The sequence below is a fragment of the Mytilus galloprovincialis genome, chromosome 10 (assembly GCF_965363235.1).
Source record: "Mytilus galloprovincialis chromosome 10, xbMytGall1.hap1.1, whole genome shotgun sequence".
In the NCBI taxonomy this organism is placed as follows: domain Eukaryota; kingdom Metazoa; phylum Mollusca; class Bivalvia; order Mytilida; family Mytilidae; genus Mytilus; species Mytilus galloprovincialis.
Genome location: NC_134847.1, coordinates 5,483,704 through 5,500,252, shown reverse-complemented (window position 1 = coordinate 5,500,252; position 16,549 = coordinate 5,483,704). Strand labels below are relative to the sequence as shown.

The 16,549-nt window shown below is 33.0% G+C and overlaps 1 protein-coding gene across 1 annotated transcript in view; it reads right to left on the bottom strand.

The window, feature by feature from the left end:
* Positions 1-11,358, bottom strand: part of LOC143049710 (uncharacterized protein aq_987-like) — a 28,083-nt gene extending 16,725 nt beyond the window's left edge. Inside the window, exons 1-2 of the mRNA XM_076223386.1 lie at positions 11,072-11,358; positions 333-604 (exon numbers count right to left, since the gene is read on the bottom strand). Of these exons, the coding sequence (XP_076079501.1) occupies positions 333-545 (213 nt within the window). The 5' untranslated portion in view covers positions 546-604; positions 11,072-11,358. The remainder of the gene's footprint in view (positions 1-332; positions 605-11,071) is intronic.
* Positions 11,359-16,549: the final 5,191 nt, after the last annotated feature.

Genomic DNA, 16,549 nt, shown 5'->3' with positions numbered 1-16,549 from the left:
TCTCTCAAGTAAGTAGCAGAACCAAAAATGTGTATAATTACTAGTACCATACAAATACTAAAGATTCATTCGTTTAAATGGATACTAATAGATTCACGATTTTTTTGATTTTTTTGTGAAATTTCTATGATTTCTTTGAATTGGAATTGAAAGATGCAAAACAGATGTTTTTTTCTTTCATTGATGTTTTAAATACATCATCTATTTATTTCTATAATTTTATACATATATTTTACTGCAATACCTTGATCCTTTTTTCTATTTTATTCACAGATTTTACTGTAAAACCTTGATCCTATATTCTATTTTATACACAGATTTCACTGTAATACCTTGACCCTATCTTCATATTTTCTGAACTTCTGTTTCCACTCGTCTACCATTTTACGTTTAATATCCCTGAGATAGTATATAACTTTTATTTTATCTCCATGTTGTGCAGACGGCTCTTCATCAGCTGATTTAACTGTCGATGATTCTAACTGTTCCATTCTCTTCATCATGTTCATTGTTGCCTCCATTTCTGTTTCTTCCAAAGCAGCCATACTTGTTCTTTGATTTAGATTGAAATATTTGGGGGTTGACAGAAGGTTGAAGTTTTTACCTATTAAACACCCAATTTTTTTTTATTGCAAACAACAGATAAATAACATATTCTCAGGAGGTTGGGTTTCCTAATATTAGTAAAAGTGTTACAATCCCCATTTTATGGACGATCAATGCATTTGAATGGGAACATATAGTTGGAACACACCCTTTTCCCCTCTATTCTGGTTTGGGAAACTCCTTTTAAAATGTCTGGATCCTCCCCTGAAATTTAACATAACACTGAATCGGAGAAAATTTCAGCAACAATTAATGTATGCCTAGCAGTATTATAAAATGTTTCAGAAATGAATACAAATAAAATATTAGGTTATTAAAGCAATATTCGTTTCAACCAAAATTGGATGCATCTAATCCAAACTTCAAATATGATATGTTGCATGTTTATTGTGTTATGATATTGTAATTATTGTATTTATTTATGTTGGCCTAATTTGTGTTGTATGGCCTAATAGTTGTTTACAGAATAATCTTAGAACTGTGCAGTTTAGAAATCACTGGAACAATTACAGAATTATTGGAACTTTCCAGAATGATCCTAATAAACGATGCGTTATATAAACTTCTACATTTTACTAGAAACTTCCATTGTAACTTTCTAGGATGTTCAAGTATAGATTGTTCTAGAATTTTCCTTGACAATTATATATATACAGACACTAAAGTTAAACACTCACTCTTGGACTTAGACTTGGACATCGATAGACATTTATATTCATAGCATTTGGATTGACATTTTTATTCTGCAAACAACATCATACTGGATTGGGACCGTAATATTCAGATTGGATTCCAAAAGATATCCGGATACAGATAAAGATAAAAGATTGGACTCATATTTTGACAGTTAAGTTGACAGTATTATTTGTGTAATACTTCTTGTAAACTTTTGTATAATAAATATTGTTAAATTTTATTATTGATTTGTGTCTTTTGTTGGCTACAATTTAAAGGCGATTTCTGGCCGTAACAGAAATTGGGGGCTCGTCCGGGAGTACGAAAATATCTTATTCAAAACTTATTCAGTATTTATTATAACTAGCCAACAAAATTCTACAAAATGGCATTTGATGCCGGTAAATTTTTGAAAACGCCAGACCTGGAGGGGTTTGATAATTTAAAGAAAGAGGAATTAATGTTGCTTGCTAAACATCTGAAATTAGATTTTAAAGTATCTATGAGAAAACAAATTATAAAAAATTTGGTTATAGACAAATTAGTTGACACAGAAATCTTAGGTGAAGAGGCTCTTGAACTTAAGGTAGAAAATATTGATGCCTTTAAATTAAAACAGCTTGAATTAGAACATGAACTTAAATCAAAAGAACTGGAGATAAGAAAAGAAGATGAACTTAAATTAAAACAACATGAATTTAAATTAAAACAAGCAGAACCGGAAATGAAGGAAAGGTTGGAAATAGAGAGAAAAGAAAAAGAAGATGAATTTAAATTAAAAGAACTGGAAATGAAGGAGAGGGAGAAAATAAAAGAAGATGAATTAAAATTAAAAGAACTTGAAATGAGAGAAAGACTAGAGATGGAAAAACTGAAAATTGAAATGGTCAAAGAAGAAAGCAACACTAAAGTCCAGTCAAAATCAAATTATTTTGATGCAGCAAAAAATATACGTTTGGTTCCCAGATTTTGTGAAAAAACAGTCGATAAATATTTTCCACAGTTTGAGAAAATTGCTCGTAATTTGAATTGGCCAAAGCCGTATTGGACTACAATGCTACAAAGTGTTTTTGAGGGTGAGGCCGCTGAAATATACTCCGCACTTCCATCAGAAAAAAGTTCCGATTATGACACGGTGAAACAGGAAGTTTTGAAAGCTTATGAGCTAGTACCAGAAGCATATAGACAGAAATTTAGATCTTATAAAAAGTTCGATTCGCAAACCTATGTGGAATTTGCTCGGGAAAAAGAAGATCTATTTGATAAATGGCTTACTTCAAAGAAAACAGATAACAATTTTGATAACCTGAGACAATTGATGTTATTAGAAGAGTTCAAACAATGTGTTCATTTAGACTTAAAAACACATTTAGACGACAAAACTGTTGGGACAATACATGATGCAGCTGTAATTTCAGATAATTATACCCTTTCACATAAAAGAAGTTTCAAGGGTCAAAATGTTAATACTTCAAAGAGGTCTTCAAATGGAAATTACAAAAATCAAAGCACTGAGCGTACTGATAGTAAGCCTGTTGCACAGAATAAGAGTCAGTCCAGTTATAATATGTCTAGTCCAAAATTTGGTACTTTTGAGAAGAAGTCACTGATTTGTGCTTATTGTAAGAAAAATGTTCACCTGATGGCTGATTGTTTTAGACTCCAGAAGAAGAATGAACGAGATAATAAGCCGAAGTCCAGTGCGTGTACGACACCTTATATTACCAGTACGTTGGAATGTCCTGCGAGTCAGGCTTTTAAGTCCAGTTTTTGTGATTACATGGAGGAATATAAACCCTTTATGTCTGATGAGTTTGTTTCTATTGTTGATGATACCACTCTTCAGCCTATTAAGATTTTACGGGACACTGGAGCTTCTCAGTCTTTATTTTTAGAAGGTGTGTTGCCTTTGTCCGAGAAGACTTCTGTTGGTGCCTCCGTTTTGTTACAAGGTGTAGAGTTAGGTTCAAGGCCGTAACTACCCTTGAGGCAAGTGAGGCAATTGCCTCACTAAAATTTCGACACTGATTATTTTTTTTATACCTATACTACTAGTATATAAATATAAGGTAAAGAAGGAATAATTCTAGTAAACTAGTTTTTTTGTAAACAGAGTCTGAGTATTGCATGATAACTTCATTAGTACAATCCAAAAACGATAAGTAGACTGACAGATCAAGTACTGGTCTTCGGAAGGGGGAAGTCCTGTCTTCGTATTCATTTCTCCGTTTCACCAACTTTTGACAAATCAAGTACTGGGCATCGCAAGGGGGCAGTCCTGTCTGCGTATTCATTTCACGAACTTTAATCTTTCTCTTTACAGATAAATAAAATATAAATAATATGAAACATGCATGGATTAGTTTTTATCCATGTTTCTTTAACCTTAAAACTTGAAAGAATATCCCACATTCCAATTTGATATTATTGAGGATGGTAGAACCTTTAACACAGGATTTTGTATTTACTTATTCGGGATTACGGAATTTCGTTTCTTTATATTCGGGGTTTCGGAATCGGACACCCCCAACCCCTAACCCATAAATTTATAGATTCTGGAACTAAAATACCACCAACTATTTCCAGAAATAATTGGAAATTACGGACCTACATGTAAACGTCAAAAACTCCATTCCAATTTCCCCTGTACCCATATCAGATATATACCTACTCTATAGATAGAATCATATACCTGTATCTTATCTCATTCTATCCCTAGTTTCTCTACTCTTTGTAAGCATAAAAGCGAGTTTAATATTTTGTAACTGCGACTGTATGATGGTGCTTACAGGAAAGCTTAATTCCCTTTTGCAAAAGAAAACTGTTACTACCGATGCTGCTACCGAATTTCTGATGGAGAAGGAATTGGAAGAAGACATTGATCATTGTGTTGATGATAATGTGCTACCTTTAACAACACAGACTGCCCTGAAACGACTGAAAACTTGGAAAAGAGCATGCATGAGTGGCGAGAGATTGTGCGGTCTTGCCATGCTCCATGTTCATCGCGATAAGGATATCAGCAGACCAAATTATGATTCTGAAACGATTTGACTGAACCGGCAATAGAAAAATTTGGCAAACTCTACTGAATCGATGTATGTTCTATGTTCTGGCAGCAGACTCAAATCAGTGATATTTGGATGATTATCTTACATATAAATTTAAATAAAGCTGTTAAAAATTTGGTGTTAGTAAAAGTCTTAAAATATGAAAAATTTATATAAAAAGTGTCCAAATTCACAACATTATCAAACTCTCTAAAAATGCCTAGAATGCAGGATTTTGCACCATTCATTTCATACTCTAAAAAAAAAATTTCACCTCACTTCGCTCGGCTCAATTATTTTGCCTCACTAAAATTAGTTGCCTAGTTACGGCCTTGAGGTTGTATAGATGTTCCTCTCCATCGTATTTATCTGAAGTCAGATTTGATAACTGGACCAGTTATTGTTGGTGTTCGTCCTAATCTCCCTGTTGAGGGTGTTATATTATTGCTAGGAAATGATCTAGCTAGGAACAAAGTGGTTGCTGAACCAATTGTTACCAGTGAACCGGAGGTGGATGTTAAATCACCTGAAGATGATGCTGAATTCTATCCAGCTTGTGTTGTCACTAGAGCGATGGCTAGAAAACAACAAGATGAGGATTTGCAAGAAAAGCAGTTTGATTACATGGACCTTTCTGACACTTTCCTAGCCGACATTGAAGGTCCTGGTAGCTCAGAAAAGGTCATAATAAGACCACTTAATGTTAACAAGAATGTAATTATGCCATGGCCAGACATAAACAGCCATTCATTAAACAGAAAGAACCTTTTGGAAGAACAAAATAAAATAAAGACCCTGAGGTTCTTCAGCTCTACAAGAGGGCTCAACCACAGGAGGAAGCAGACAAAGTTGCTGAATGCTATTACCATCAGGACGGCATTTTAATGAGGAAGTGGAGGCCTCCTGATGCTACCCCAGAGGAGGAATGGAGAGTGGTATACCAAGTGGTGGTGCCTAAAGTTTATAGGCAAGAAATTATTGGTCTTGCCCATGACACCCCCTTGGCTGGACACTTAGGTATAAGGAAGACTTGCCTTAAGATCTTGCAGCATTTCTACTGGCCCAGACTTCGAAATGATGTCGCAGAATACTGCAAATCATGCCATATATGCCAGGTTGTTGGTAAGCCTAACCAGAAAATACCACCAGCACCACTTCTGCCTATTCCAGCCTTTGATGAACCTTTCAGCAAAGTTTTAATTGACTGCGTTGGACCTTTACCAAAGACCAAAACTGGAAATGCGTATTTATTGACAATCATGTGTACATCAACTCGCTTTCCTGAGGCTATTCCGCTAAGAAATATCAAGACACCTACTATAGTCAAAGCACTTATAAAATTTTTCACATTAGTAGGACTTCCTAAGTCTATACAGTCCGACCAAGGATCAAATTTCATGTCAGGATTATTTCAGCAAGTCGTGTACCAGTTAGGGATTGCTCAGTATAGATCAAGTGCGTACCATCCCGAATCTCAAGGTGCCTTAGAACGTTTTCATCAAACATTAAAGAACATGATTAGAACTTTTTGTCTTCAATTTGACAGAGACTGGGATAATGGAGTTCACTTTCTACTTTTTGCAGTCCGAGAGGCTGTTCAAGAATCCCTTGGATTTAGTCCCTTTGAGTTGGTATTTGGCCATACTGTAAGGGGACCGTTAAAATTGATTAAGGAAAAGTGGCTTACTGAACATACTGACTTGAATCTTTTAGACTATGTATCTAGATTTAAAGAAAAATTGTATACTGCTTGTCAAATTGCTCAGAAAAACTTTAAAAATGTACAGAACAAGATGAAAATATGGTATGATAAAGATGCCAGGGACAGAGTTTTTGAGCCTGGTGATAGGGTACTTGTATTTTTGCCGGTCCCTGGACATCCTTTACAGGCTAAATATTGTGGTCCTTATACAATAGAGAGTAAAATCAATGATTTGAATTATATTGTAAAAACTCCAGGTCGGCGTAAACAAAACAGAGTGTGTCATATTAATATATTAAAACCATATTTTGAGCGTACTAATGAATGTGAGAGTAAACCAGTTGCCACTTTAGGCATGGTTAAATTTGAGAACAATCATGACAAACCAGATGTAATTGAACCACCTTTTAGTTCTAAAACTCTGGAAGAGACAGTTAGATTGAAAAATTCAGAAATTTTGTCAAATTTAAACTCAAAACTTGCACAACTGTCTTTTGATCATAGAGAAGAAATAAAAACTTTGGTATTTTCTTTTAAAAATCTTTTTCCAGATGTGCCAAACAAAACCACTGCTGTTTGTCATGATGTTGATGTTGGAGATGCTTCTCCAATTAAGCAACATCCTTACCGGCTCAATCCACTTAAACTTGAAGCTATGAGAAAAGAAATTAAATATATGCTTGACAATGATATTATTGAGCCGAGTAACAGTGAATGGAGCTCTCCTTGTCTCCTTGTGCCAAAACCAGATAAAACCTTTCGTTTCGTGACTGATTTCAGAAAAGTAAATTCAGTCTCAAAATCTGATTCCTATCCGATTCCAAGGATAGACGATTGTATTGACAACATTGGTCAAGCAAAATTTGTAAGCAAATTTGATTTGTTGAAAGGTTATTGGCAAGTTCCATTGACACAGAGAGCTCGTGAAATATCAGCTTTTGTTACACCAGATGGCTTATTTCAATATACTGTAATGCCGTTTGGAATGAAAAGTGCACCAGCTACATTTCAAAGAATGATCAATAATGTTATAAAAGATTTAAACTGTTGTTATGCTTATATTGATGATCTAATTGTATGTAGTGATAGCTGGGAACAGCATTTAACACATTTGTATGATACTTTTGATAGATTGTCACAATCAAATTTGACTGTTAATCTTGGTAAAAGTGAATTTTGTCAGGCCACTGTTGATTATTTAGGGCATACAGTTGACCAAGGTCAAGTGAAACCTATTATGGCTAAAGTTGAAGCTATTTCCAAATTTCCTCCTCCTACAAATAGAAAACAACTTATGAGATATTTAGGCATGATTGGATTTTACAGAAAATTTTGTTCAAATTTTGCTACTGTGGTTCAACCACTGACTCATCTTTTACGAAAAGATTCTAAATTTATCTGGAGTGAAAATTGTCAAAACGCTTTTGAAAATAGCAAATCACTTTTAATTAATAGTCCGGTTCTGATTACTCCAGACTTTGAAAAACAATTTAAACTTGCCGTTGATGCAAGCGATGTAGGAATTGGAGCTGTTTTATATCAAGAGACAGATGATAATGTTGAGAAACCTATATCATATTTTTCCAAGAAATTAGATAAACATCAGAAAAAATATTCAACTATCGAAAAAGAGTGTTTTGCAATGTTGTCAGCACTTCGACATTTTGATGTATATTTGAATCCCACTGTATATCCTATTCTTGTTTGTACTGATCATAATCCTCTCACCTTCATACATAAAATGAGAAACAAGAATCAGAGGTTGACTAGGTGGAGTTTATTGTTACAGGAATATGATGTAATTGTAAAACAGATCAAGGGTAAGGATAATGTAATAACAGATGCTTTATCTAGAGCTTATTAAAACACTGTGTATATACTATGTATTTTTATTCATATTATTCATGATAAGTTTTTGTTACACTAAAACTTCTTTTAAGGGGGGAGGTGTTATGATATTGTAATTATTGTATTTATTTATGTTGGCCTAATTTGTGTTGTATGGCCTAATAGTTGTTTACAGAATAATCTTAGAACTGTGCTGTTTAGAAATCACTGGAATAATTACAGAATTATTGGAACTTTCCAGAATGATCCTAATAAACGATGCGATATATAAACTTCTACATTTTACTAGAAACTTCCATTGTAACTTTCTAGGATGTTCCAGTATAGATTGTTCTAGAATTTCCTTGACAATTATATATATACAGACACTAAAGTTAAACACTCACTCTTGGACTTAGACTTGGACATCGATAGACATTTATATTCATAGCATTTGGATTGACATTTTTATTCTGCAAACAACATCATACTGGATTGTGACCGTAATATTCAGATTGGATTCCAAAAGATATCCGGATACAGATAAAGATAAAAGATTGGACTCATATTTTGACAGTTAAGTTGACAATATTATTTGTGTAATACTTCTTGTAAACTTTTGTATAATAAATATTGTTAAATTTTATTATTGATTTGTGTCTTTTTTGGCTACAATTTGAAGGCGATTTCTGGCCGTAACAATTGCCACTCAGTATATATGTTACAGACCATATGTAAATGTATTGAGTATTTTTAATACGACGAACGTTGAACAGTAATTGCGTAAAGCATACCCCTATAAGAATAATTTAGGTGTAAAAAAATAAAAGTGTCTAAAAATGAAATAATCATGTTTTCATTGTAACTTGATTTAATAATGATATAAAATGAATTTTAAAACTCACAAGTTCAAATTATAGTAGAAGCCGTGCTGCATTTAAGTTTTGCTGCATTTAATAATTGAATGCTTCTTTTTGTAACTTCATGGGGGTGTAAAATCGTTGACCGAAATTTTGTATAAAGCGCGGAATATAATGTGCGCACGGTCAACGCTTTTACAAGACAAGACAAGACAAGACAAGACAAGACTATATTTTATTTGAGTCTCACCTCTTAAAAAACATTTACATAATATTTCAATTTCACATATAAAACAAAAGCCACAATAAAAAGAGTTATGAGAGACTCTATGAAGTTACGAAAAGAAGCATTCAATACTTATAATTAGGGATGGCAACGAGTACTCGAGTACTCGGGTACTCGATCGAAAGGCCGAGTACTCGAGTACAGTTTTAGTACTCGGATACTCGTTTGACTGTTATACATCTTGAGATATTTCTCTTCACATTCCCACTCATAACCCATTCGTAATACTTAAATAAAATCAATTAACAACATACATATGTTATAGTAGTACCAGCAACGTCCATTCCTTCCGAGGGAATTTTTTCATATACATTTATTGAAACAAAAATAGAAAGTCAAACAGTCTTTCGTCTGAAATTGTTGACCAGTTCATAATACAATACAATACAATACAATATTATTACATATTTCTAAAAAAGAACCAAATGACCTGCGTTAAACCCTACACAACTGATTAGAGACATTTTAACGGTGTTTGTACACGATCAACACTTTCATGGATTAATAATTAACTCATCACAAGCCGTAAAAACTTACCTTTCTTTGTTAATCAAGATTTCTATGTAAACGTAATTGATATGAGATGTATATCTAAATTAATTTAATTACTCTGTATTTGAAACTGAACCTTAATTGTTTTATTTCCAATTTAAAGATATAGGTGAGAGCGACATTCAAACCCAAAAGTCGAAAATAAACTGACAACAGCATGGCTAAAAAAAAGATCAGACAAACGATAGCGCAAAAAAAAAAACCTCAAAAAAAGTAAGACTGAACAACACGAATAAGCACAAGTAACTGAAGTCCAATATTGTTGTTGCCAATAAATGAACAAGTCGTATTATAAAAAAAATACGAACTCCCACCTAAAATCTAAACTTTTCAATAAACATTTAAGCTTCTCCCGAGTACTCGCGAGTACTCGAGTATCATGACCGAGTATCCGAGTATTAAATTTCAGATCTTTTGACATCCCTACTTATAATCACATTTTTTAGCTAGGACCATGAAAACACGATTTCTATCAAGTTTTTATTTAACTTACCTATGCACTTTATTGTAGAAGCACGTGTCAACATGAATGTACAATTTATTTTGAAATGAAGTTGATTAAGGAATAGCGCGAGATTGCACATGTTGCAGTAAGCCAATCAGAAGAAGGTTTTATAATGAAACAAATAGATCTAATGTAATTATTATAATTTATAATGTGTCTTTACGAAACGTAATGTGTCAACGCCAAAAATAACTAAATGCATTGTAAACATGGTAAAGAAAGAAGTAAACTTTTAATTACTTTGATTTGGTATTTCAATTTGTTGTTTTGGTAAATTAAATTTCATTATCATTCCATTATCACTTCAAATTATTTCAAGTTATTAAATCATTTCATACTGCTCTTTATACGATTTACCATTATCCTAGTTTTATTGGGGAAAATAATTGGAAATTAGAAGAAATTTAAAAAAAAATGTCCACGCCCAAAATGCTTATGGTTTAATGTACGGACAAAACTATCAACATGATCGATGTGCTTAAAATTGACTAGATAACGAGGGTAAAACAACAAATATATCAAGACAATTGTTTTGTAACAAATAAAAAGGATTTTAGCTAATAATAGTGCCTATTTTGGACCAGAGAATATATAAGCTCTCTCTATTTAAGAAGTTTGCATTTATTCGAAAAATACCTATATGGTGTGAATACTCATATTGTTCGGCCAGTTAATAACCAATTAAACGAGTATATACTCAAATGGCCCGACCATACGCGTAGGGTCCAAATACTCATATGTTCTGGAACACATACATACACTTCTCATAGATTTAAGCAAATTATACATCTTGGAAGTTTGCAGTTAAATTTAAAATAACAAAATTAATTCATCCCCCTTTTTTATCAGGTTTATTTATAGCAAATACACATTGATTTTTCTTACTGTCTGCTGTAGATTTTTTACTACAAAAAATGTTTAATTCATTTGATCATTCATCATGTTGATATCAAAATAGTTTTTCAGTTTTTCTGGTTTAAGAATTGAAAACAAAAACATGACACTTACCTTTTTACATTTGTTTTATATATTTTCATCAATATTATTTTGAAGGGTTATATACCTCCAGCTTTGGGTAACTGCCAGGAAGAAACTTTGACCATATAAAGACATATGACCTCAAACTTACACCAGTGTTAATCATTCTTTCACATTCTAAAAATAAAGCTGATTTGCCCTGTAAAATTTAGAGTTATCTCTCTTACAGTAGTGATTTAAATCATCTGCTTATTTTACTGAAACAAGAGGCTCATAATAGCTTATCAAGATATGACATTTAATATCTAATATTACATTTTATAGTATGTATTAGCTTTAGTTTAAGAATCAAATACTCTCAACTTCTGTATAATGTTTTTTTTCTAGGTCGAGACTAGTAAATCAAATCAAGGAGGATAACGTATTTCTTCAGTTTGAGGACAACAGGATCATGAGGATCGAGTTATTTACGAACAAAATGGGTCTTGATTGTTACGCATTTACTTTTCTAGATTGGCTAGAGGTATACAATACAATACAATACAATATTTTTATTTTCCAAATTAAAGGGCCCATTTAGAGCATAACATTAATTACAACATGACATAAACATTACAGAGTGATTAAAGAAACATAGAATAATAATTGAAATTCAAATGCATGAAGAAAGGATCAGTGGTCAAGGGGAGATAATTTTGATATATTTTAGAGTATTTAACTAATTTTCTGATTTTCTTAGTTGCAGGCCTTTATCCAGGTATGCACATAAAATAGATAAAAATCTGCTATCTTCATTAACCATAATCCATGAAAAAAGATCATTTATATTTAAACTATCTAAACTGGGGTATTTTTTTTTATATAATCAGTGATATCTCTTCTGAGGTTATTGTAAATTGGGCATTCCAGAAGAAAGTGCATTTCATTATTTTAACTTAAATTTAGTTGAAATTGAAAAATACATTCGGATCTGCAAATCAGTTGTTGTAATCTTTGATATTGTGATGACCTCAAAGTGAAGGACATATGAATTTATGATGATCTAAGTGTGGTGTGATTGAAAAATTAGGGGGAGGGTTGAGATCTCAAAACACATGTTTAACCCCGCCGCATTTTTGCGCCTGTCCCAAGTCAGGAGCCTCTGGCCTTTGTTAGTCTTGTATGATTTTCAATTTTAGTTTCTTGTGCATGTTGTGTATAATTCGGAGTTTAGTATGGCGTTCATTATCACTGTACTAGTATAGACATCTGTTTAGGGGCCAGCTGAACGACACCTCCGACTGCGGAAGTTTCTCGCTGCATTGAAGACCTATTAGTGACCCTCTGCTACAATCTTATTAAAATATTGATCTCTAATTTCGTTATACTACATATATTATGAGTATAACGAAATCAGAGATCAATATTTTTATTAGATTGCCTCTGCTATTTTCTTTCCTTTGGTCGGGTTGTTGTCTCTTTGACACATTCCCAATTTCCATCTCAATTTTATCTTGGTTTGTTTGCTAATTTTTCAATCACACCACACTTAGATCATCCTTAATTCATATGTTCTTCACTTTGAGGTCATCACAATATCAAAGATTAAAACAACTGATTTGCAGATCCGAATGTATTTTTCAATTTCAACTAAATTTAAGTTAAAATCTCAATATTTTAGTTTTAGCCATTGTGACCATTTTGGTTGACTGTGACATGTGTTAGGAATACAAATTTTATGCCAAATCAATGAAGGATAAAAAAACAAACTTAATTCAAATAGTTTGGGGATGGGGTCAAAATTGCTGCAAGTTTTGTTTAATTGACATCGATTTTATATATATCCTTATTTTTCAATCAATTTTTCTCCCAAATTAGGTTAAGAGTGGGGGTAAAGGGGGGGGGGGGTGGGGGTCAATGAAAAAACTATATGAATTAAGCTTTTTATCGATCCTACATTGAACTTTTGATGTCGTCCCTAGCCTATATAAGAATCATTCAGTCTAAGTTTGGTTGATATTGATCTTGAAGGTTAAGCATATTATTTTATGGACAACAGTTGTACCCCAAATTATTGCAAGTTTCCCACTTAACAACCGGCACACCTGTGCCTGTCACCTGGTGGAAAAATTGTGATGAATTTTTTTTTGCACATACATAATTAAGTTTCTCTTAGTGTTGCTTTTCATTCTTGCAATTCACTTATTTAACCCAGCTACAACAGGGTATAAAAATAACAGCCAAAATAGCAAAAAACATGTCAAAACTCCTAAAACTGATTGTCTCAAGCTAAAATATTATAGACGTTAGAGCTTGTCACACTAGTCATTTTGGAAGGTTTTGAACCTAGCTCCTATAGTAAAAAAAAACGACAAAACTGTATATTTCAGGTGTAATAGATCTTGTGATGCTGATAAATTTTGCATGTCACACTTTCCTATTGAGATATCAGTCAAAAACTGCAAAACATATACAGTGAAATCTTATTAAACCGAACCCTGAATAAACTGGAAACCGGTCTAATCCAAACTTGTTCTGAAGACCAATCATATCTCATTTTATGCATTGTGAACCTGATAAAACCGAAAACCTGCCAAAACCGAACAAAATCGCAAGTCCCGAAAGGGTTCGGTTTAGTCAGGTTTACTATATATATTTCAGGAGCTATAGTTGCAAAAACAAGTCAGATGTTTCTTCAATATTAGAGTAGATACATAAATGAACTCATCATAGATACTACCTGTTTTGTTGAACACATTTGAATAACACTTAACTTAGATCCTATACTGTTTATAATCACAGCTAAAAACTGGTAAAAAATACTGTTTCAGGGGCAGTAACTCTAAAATGAGAACGATTTTCTTCTATATTGACCTAATTATAGATCTTATCTTGCTGATCATTTTTGCTTTTTAAGTTTTTATCTATCTGTTATAATTTTTACGATATAAAGGAGAAGGGGGGGGGGGGGGGGGTTCGTATAGGACAAACACGCAAATTATTTGTAAAAAATCATCATCAAAGGGCAATTACTCTAATAAGGAGTCGGCTGACAATGACAATTTGGACAATGTAAACTTATTAGTACTTGCCTATCATTACTGCAAATTAATGTTTTCCGTATCTTTTATAGTTTTCAAGGTTTGAGGCAAGAACATTAGTGTCCAAAACCATCAAAGCAGTAGATTGTAAGAAGAATTTGATAATGTTCAGTAAAAATAGACATTCCCTAAATTTAAAAATGTTTTGCCAATGATTTTTACCTTAAGTTAAAATTGTATAGACTATAGCTAAGGGACAAAACTGCTAAATAAGTGACTGTTACTGGACACTCTCCTGTCATATTTATAAATTATACCTGATGTAGTTACAGAATTACAAAGCTTTATAAGATGATATTTTATTATAAATAAAAGAACTCAAAAGAATTGTTTTACATTGTCATTTCGGAGCCTATTATAACTGACTATGCGGTATGGGCTTCGCCCATTGTTGAAGGCGGTACAGTGACGTATAGTTGTTAATTTCTGTGTCATTTTGGTCTCTTGTCATGCTTGTGGACAGTTGTCTCATTGGCAATCATACCACATCTTCTTTTATATATCAGTTACGCTACAAAATATAATTTTATTCTTAAAATATAAAAATATACTATATAAATAAAAAAGTCAGTAAAACAAAACATTCAGATGATTAATTTTCAAAAACATAACAGATTACTTTGATAGGGTTTTTAAAATATTAAAATTTGGGTACTAAGAGGAAAAATTTGCATTGCACAATTAATATTATAATATGGTGGTTTTAAAGATAAATATCATTATCACAGCCATTTATCAGTTAACTATGGCTAATTCAATAAAAACTTTGTTCCTACATTTTTTTTTCGTATAGTGTAAGAAGACTACTTTTTTTTCTAATATATGTATTAAGGAATGTCCAAGATACACTATAGTTTTGATCAAGACAACATTAAAGATTTTCTTTCGATATAATAGTATGAACCATTTAAACTATATGTATCACAGTAATTGCAACATCAGCCATCTATTACGATTCGATATTGTCAGTCAAATTTTATACCTGGCACATTTCTTCTGTTTTTAAATTGTGAAAATCGAGATCACTGATGAGTCATTGAATCATAACCACTGATGAGTCATTGAATCAAGACCACTGATGAGTCATTAAATCAAGACCACTGATGAGTCATTAAATAGAGACCACAAATGAGTCATTGAATCATGATCACTGATGAGTCATTGAATCAAGACCCCTGATGAGTCATTAAATCAAGACCACTGATGAGTCATTAAATAGAGACCACAAATGAGTCATTTAATAGAGACCACTGATGAGTCATTGAATCATGACCACTACTGAGTCATTGAATAAAGACCACTGATGAGTCAATAAATCATGACCACTGATGAGTTATTGAATCAAGACCGTCGATGAGTCATTGGATCGACACCACTGATGAGTCATTGAATAGATACCACTGATGAGTCATTGAATTCAGACCACTGATGAGTCATTGAATCATGACCACTGATGATCATTGAATCGAGACCACTGATGATCATTGAATCAAGACCACTGATGAGTCATTGAATCGAGATCACTGAAGAGTCATTGAATAGAGACCACTGATGAGTCATTTCATCTTGTCACTGATGAGTCATTGAATCTAGACCACTGATAAGTCATTAAATCTAGACCACCGATGAGTCATTGAATAAAGACCACTGATGTGTCATTGAATCATGATCACTGATGAGTCATTGAATCGAGACCACTGATGAGTCATTGAATTGAGACCATTAATGAGTCATTTCATAGAGACCACTGATGAGTCATTTAATCATGACCACTACTGAGTCATTGAATAGAGACTTCTGGTGAGTCAATGAATCATGACCACTGATGAGTTATTGAATCAATACCGTCGATGAGTCATTGGATCGACACTACTGATGAGTCATTGAATCAAGACCACTGATAAGTCATTAAATCTAGACCACCGATGAGTCATTGAATAAAGACCACGGATGTGTCATTGAATCATGATCACTGATGAGTCATTGAATCGAGACCACTGATGAGTCATTGAATTGAGACCATTAATGAGTCATTTCATAGAGACCACTGATGAGTCATTTAATCATGACCACTACTGAGTCATTGAATAGAGACTTCTGGTGAGTCAATGAATTATGACCACTGATGAGTTATTGAATCAATACCGTCGATGAGTCATTGGATCGACACTACTGATGAGTCATTGAATCAAGACCAATAATGAGTCATTAAATCAAGACCACTGATGAGTCATTGAATCAAGACCACTGATGAGTCATAGAATAGAGACCACCAATGAGTCATTGAATCATGATCACTGATGAGTCATTGAATCGAGACCACTGATGAGTAATTAAATTGAGACCACTAATGAATCATTTAATAGAGACCACTGATGAGTCATTGAATCATGACCACTACTGAGTCATTGAATAGAGACCACTGGTG